The following is a 5236-nucleotide window of genomic DNA, read 5'->3' as shown; positions in this document are numbered from 1 at the left end:
GCAGCAGGAATGGAGAAGTGCGAATGTATTCATGATATATTTGTTGTAAACCTGAGATCACTCTTAGTGGTAACAACACAAAGGAAAAACGAGATTCCAAGGTTTGTGGTTTGAGCAAATGGGTAGTGTTTAACTGAAATTAAGGGGTTTGGAGTAGGTGGCTAGGTAAGGGGCTTAGGAACTGGAGCCTTGTTAATTTTGAGATATCTATTCCATATCTGCACTAAAGATGTAAATTTGGCTAACGGTAAGAATGCATCTTTGCTAGGAGAAAATAGATTAGTCAATTTGAATGGAGTTCCTAATGCTTTAGAAGAAAATTACTCGTATCAGGCAGTGATAGGCTGAAAAAGTGGAGGTGGATGTTCTAGTACTTTATTTTCTAAGTCTTACCAGTTTCTTAAATATTGACCGACGTTTCCTGATTTGACCTCCCACATTCCCAGAGCCATGCTGCTTTTGAACAAGCCCCTTCATTTGTCCATTCTTTGAACTCATTCCTATGTACCAGTCCTGAAGTCAGTCTTAAAAAGAGTTTCAGTGGCAGCTCCCTTTTGCCAGAAGTTCAATACGTGTTTTTCTTTCTCATCCTCCAAACTTGCATCTGCACACCCACCTTCAGCCTCTGCAATCTTTTTTTCCAAACTCTTCCCTGTTGGCCAGTTTCTCTCACTGGGGCACGCAGCTCAATGAAGGTCCACCCAAAACGCCTCTCCGCCCAGCCAAGAGCCCTACAGCGTCTTGTAGGGGAAGGAGGAAGTTTACCAGGTGGAGGGGTTGGTAGTGGGTAGGGGGTCCGTCCTGGCCTAGTTCAGATCCCTGGGTTCTTCTCTGTGGTTAGTAATCTCTCCCCCAGAGATTAAATTAGGAATAAAAATAAGAAATGGGGGGGGGCGTCTGTTCAGGTCATGATCCCAGGGTCCTGGGATGGGGCCTCTAGTCCTGCTCCCTGCTCAGCGGCGAGTCTGACCCTCCCTCCCCTTTGCCCACCCTCCCTCTTCCTGAGCGTGCTCTGGAAGGAAGGAAGGAAGGAAGGAAGGAAGAAAGAAAGGAAGAAAGAAATGGTAGGGGTGGCTGGGCGGTAACTACCGTGAATTTCAATGTAGCACTTATTAGCATGGTATTTTACCAGCGAATTTATTACGGGCAGGGGCAGGCTTTGAGGTAGCTAGTCCCAGTACAAGACCTGGCGCTGGCGAATGAGTGGACGATTGTCTATGGCTGAACTTCACTGAGCGCGGTGTCGCACATTAACGGACTTTCAAGGACAGGGACCAAATCCACCAACCCCTCAGCTCTGCGCTCTCTCCCAGGCCGGGATTCGAAACTGCACAATTTTAGCGCAGGCAGCTCCGCCGCCGAGGTCTTCGTTTCCTGCTCCGGCCACGAGCCTCCTCAAACCCTGACGGATGCTGGGAAGTGTAGTCCTGTCGATTGAGGAATCTGGCAGTACCGCGCTGAAGTGCATTTCGGGATAGGCAGCCTGCGGCCGCCCGGGAGCCACGCAGCGTAGTCCCGCCTCCTGCACGCAAGAAACGGGGACGTGTGTGAGGTCACTTCCTGTGTGCTGGGTGGCTTCCTGCGGCGTTTCTACCCTCGCTCTCTTTTTCGCTGCCTGACCGCCGCCATCATGGGTCGCATGCATGCTCCCGGGTGAGCTCGGGTTTCTGAGCGGGTTGCAGGGCTGGGCCGCGGGGCTGGGGGAATGGAGAGCGCGTGGGCAGCGAGTCGAGAGGATGATTTTCTAGGCCGTTGTGGCACTGATCACCACCTCATCCGGAGACTGTTTCTCTCCCCAGGAAGGGCCTGTCCCAGTCGGCTCTGCCTTACCGCCGCAGCGTTCCTACCGTAAGTAGCTTGCGGGGACGCCGGGGAAGGCGGGAGGGGTGAGGGGGCTGCCTTCCATCCCGAGTCTCCCGGGAGACTCAGTGCCGGCCGGGGGCCATGTGTGCATGATGAGGAGCGCCGCTGAGGGTGGTGAGGACGGCCGAGCTTCGGTCCCCTCCCTGGTTTCTCGCCCTAAGGCCACTTTCTTTTCGTAAACAGTGGCTGAAGTTGACGTCTGACGACGTGAAGGAGCAGATCTACAAACTGGCCAAGAAGGGCCTGACTCCCTCGCAGATCGGTGGGTGTTCCTGAGTAACGTAGCGCCTTCCGCCTGCCCGCATGTAACTTGCTGGGAAAATCGCTGGGGGTAAATGGGCCGCATAGATGCTTCGAACTTTTGTTCCTTTTCCTGGCTTTGCTACCAATGACCGGGGCCTAGTGTTCATTCGTCGGACTCTCAGGTTCTTATTTGGTAGAGGAGGAAATTACTAAAATGGTCTCCAAAATTTAATGAGTATTTACTGTGGGCTTTGTGCTCTCCCTAGTTTGAATGATTCTAAACATTTTACCTTTACCGACCTCTTTTCGTTCTGACCGCTGTCCCTTCAAATGCGAAGTTTTCCCTCCATCCTTCAGTTGAGGAAACAGGCACTGGGCAGCTATACAACTCGCCCAGGTCACTCATCTGTTAAATGGAGGAGTTGGGATTGGCAACACGAGAGCACTTGTCACACTTCTTGCGTTGTGGTTTGAACCTTGGTTGTGTGTAACTTTGTGCAGGTGGTTTCATTCAGCAGATGTTCACCTCCTGTGTGGGTCTGGACCCAGAGAATACAGTAGTCTAGAAAAGGACAAAATACCTGCCTTCTTGGAGCTTATGTAGTCTAACAGAGGTGCTACACACTATAGGAAGTAGGTAATAGACTGTCAAGTATTCAGATGGTGCTGTTTTGAGAATTTAAAAAAAAAAAAGTGTGTAAAGTTTTTACAAGGATGTGTGATACAGGGGCGCCTGGGTGCTCGGTCGGTTAAGTGTCTGCCTCCAGCTCGGGTCATGATCGGGGTACTGGGATCAAGTCCTGCATGGGGCTCCCTGCTGGCCACTCTCCCTGCTTGTGCTCTCTCCCTCTCTCTCTGACAAATCGGAAAAAAAATTAAAAGTCCAACACAATTACTTAATAAATGTTGGGTTTTAATTACTGAAGAAATATACATAGCTGGAATCTCATTGATCTCTTTGGTGGCCTATAATCCAGCAAGTTTGCTCTGATGATGGTCTTTAAACATTTGCAGTTTCCTCCAGAAGGTTGGGTGTTGGGTAAACCAACCTTGGATGTCTCAGGTTTGCATGCATTCTCATGTTGCTTTCTGTGATAGATAAGTAACCCTGTTTTACAGAGGAAAATTTGGAAAATTACTTGATCTCAGCGCTTTGACATCACATGCTTCAGCTGCGTGTTTGGTGGGGGAATTTATGTTACTTCTTTTTCAGGTGTGATTCTGAGAGACTCCCATGGTGTGGCACAAGTACGTTTTGTGACAGGCAATAAAATCTTGAGAATTCTTAAGTCCAAAGGACTCGCTCCTGATCTTCCTGAGGATCTCTACCATTTGATTAAGAAAGCTGTTGCTGTTCGAAAGCATCTTGAGAGGAACAGAAAGGTGAGAGAATAGAATTGCTTATATGAACTTAATTTCAGTAAAGTATTAGGCATCTGATGTAAATTACCTAAAGAGGCTTAAAGCACAAACTTGTCACACTCCAGCTGCTTTAAAATGTACCAGAAGAAATTGTGGGGGCATGACTTTTGCTCTAGTAGCTGCCGTATATTCAGTTGGTTGAAAATGTTGAGGTGTTTATTTGCAAAGTTTTATTGCTTCATTTTTTTTTTTTTTAGTTACAGAGTGTTGCAGATCATTCATGTTAAGATTTCTGGAAATCTTAAATTCCCTTAAGGAGTTTTTTGGGTTTGGGGTTTTTTTTTGTTTTTGTTTCTGTTTTTTTTAAGATTATATTTTTTATTTATTTAACAGACAGATCACAAGTAGACAGAGAGGTAGGCAGAGAGAGAGGAGGAAGCAGGCTCCCTTCTGAGCAGAGAGCCCTGTGTGGGGCTCGATCCCAGGACCCTGGGATCATAACCTGAGCCGAAGGCAGAGGCTTAACCCACTGAGCCACCCAGGCGCCCCCCCTTAAGGACTTAATTCGAGCCCCATGAACTCTAGTCTATGAATCTGTTACAGGGCATTGGGTAACTTCATTAGACTGCATGGTGTCTGTCCATTCTTATGTTAAAATAAAGTTTGATAATGTTTTGAGTGTTTTTCTTGAATTCTGTCTATTTTTAGGACAAGGATGCTAAATTCCGACTGATTCTGATAGAAAGCCGTATTCACCGGTTGGCTCGATACTATAAGACCAAACGAGTCCTCCCCCCCAATTGGAAATAGTAAGTATTAACGTTTTTTGTTAATAAGAGCAGACGTTAGCCATACAGTAAATACAGTAGCAACTCTAGTAAAAGCTGTTTTAGGCCATGGCTACGTGGTCAGGTACCCTTCAACTCTGCCATTATTAGGAGGAATACAGCCATAGACAGTATGTAAAAAAATGAGCATGGCTGTGGTCCACTGAAACTTTATTTCCAAAGACAAGCAAGGGATGTGGTTTGTAGATCCCTGATTTTTTAAAACATTAATAAGCCCTTTAAATCGCTTCTAGATAGTGGGTATAGTTTCACTTCATACCTTTGCTCCCTGTGTTTATGTTCAGGTTTGCATACATTGCTCACTATATTAATTAATTTCCAGACATTGTCAGTTTTCCACCAGAAGGTCTTTTCCTTATGTTGGCTGGTTCTTCATTAGCTGAGTGAGCATCTTCGTTCCTTACGCTTGGGCACAATGAACTAATTCAGGAACTTGGCATTATAGTGCATTTTATATATTTGTGGTTTATTTTTAGCTGTTTAGAAGTAGCTCCATTAGGTGTGAGAGTCTGAATGAATATGGAGGACCTCTTTTAATGAGCTCTTCTTCCCCCTTTTTTCCTTTTCAGCGAGTCATCCACAGCCTCTGCACTGGTCGCGTAAATTTGACTATGTACTCAAGCAATAAAATCATTGTCTAACTAGAAGCATATTTTGTATTTCTTTTCCTAAAAATAACAAGTTGATTCATTTATGTTGATCTTTTTAGATGTGAGCGTGTATTAGCACAGTGAGAAGTACGTGATTCCACGCAGGGGGCAACAGGATAGCACCTATCTTTTTCTTCCTTTCACTGTTAACTAGGTGAGCAGTTCATAACTTCATGAGGGGTTGTTAAATGGAGAGTGGGGGTGGTAGGACTGGAAGAAACAAGGAAGTCGTGACTTAATTTTTTTGATGTCATGACAAAAATGTTAAGC

At 46.0% G+C, this 5236-nt stretch overlaps 1 protein-coding gene across 1 annotated transcript; it reads left to right on the top strand.

The window, feature by feature from the left end:
• Positions 1–1544: 1544 nt before the first annotated feature.
• RPS13 (ribosomal protein S13) lies at positions 1545–4963 on the top strand. The gene is made up of 6 exons (XM_044258900.1): positions 1545–1653; positions 1800–1848; positions 2047–2125; positions 3320–3489; positions 4177–4277; positions 4886–4963. Exons 1-6 carry the CDS (start codon positions 1631–1633, stop codon positions 4917–4919), a joined length of 456 nt encoding a protein of 151 aa, XP_044114835.1. The 5' UTR covers positions 1545–1630; the 3' UTR covers positions 4920–4963.
• The last annotated feature ends 273 nt before the right edge of the window (positions 4964–5236 follow it).

Source organism: Neovison vison, chromosome 7, assembly GCF_020171115.1.
Source record: "Neovison vison isolate M4711 chromosome 7, ASM_NN_V1, whole genome shotgun sequence".
NCBI classification, from domain to species: Eukaryota; Metazoa; Chordata; class Mammalia; order Carnivora; family Mustelidae; genus Neogale; species Neogale vison.
The sequence above is the reverse complement of the archived record's forward strand: the minus strand, read 5'-3'. Positions and strand labels throughout refer to the sequence as shown.

Coding starts and splice junctions, on each gene's coding strand:
- RPS13 (XM_044258900.1), top strand. CDS start 1,631: ATGGGTCGCATGCATGCTCCCGG. Junction 1,654..1,799: donor GGTCGCATGCATGCTCCCGG/GTGAGCTCGGGT, acceptor TTCTCTCCCCAG/GAAGGGCCTGTCCCAGTCGG. Junction 3,490..4,176: donor ATCTTGAGAGGAACAGAAAG/GTGAGAGAATAG, acceptor GTCTATTTTTAG/GACAAGGATGCTAAATTCCG.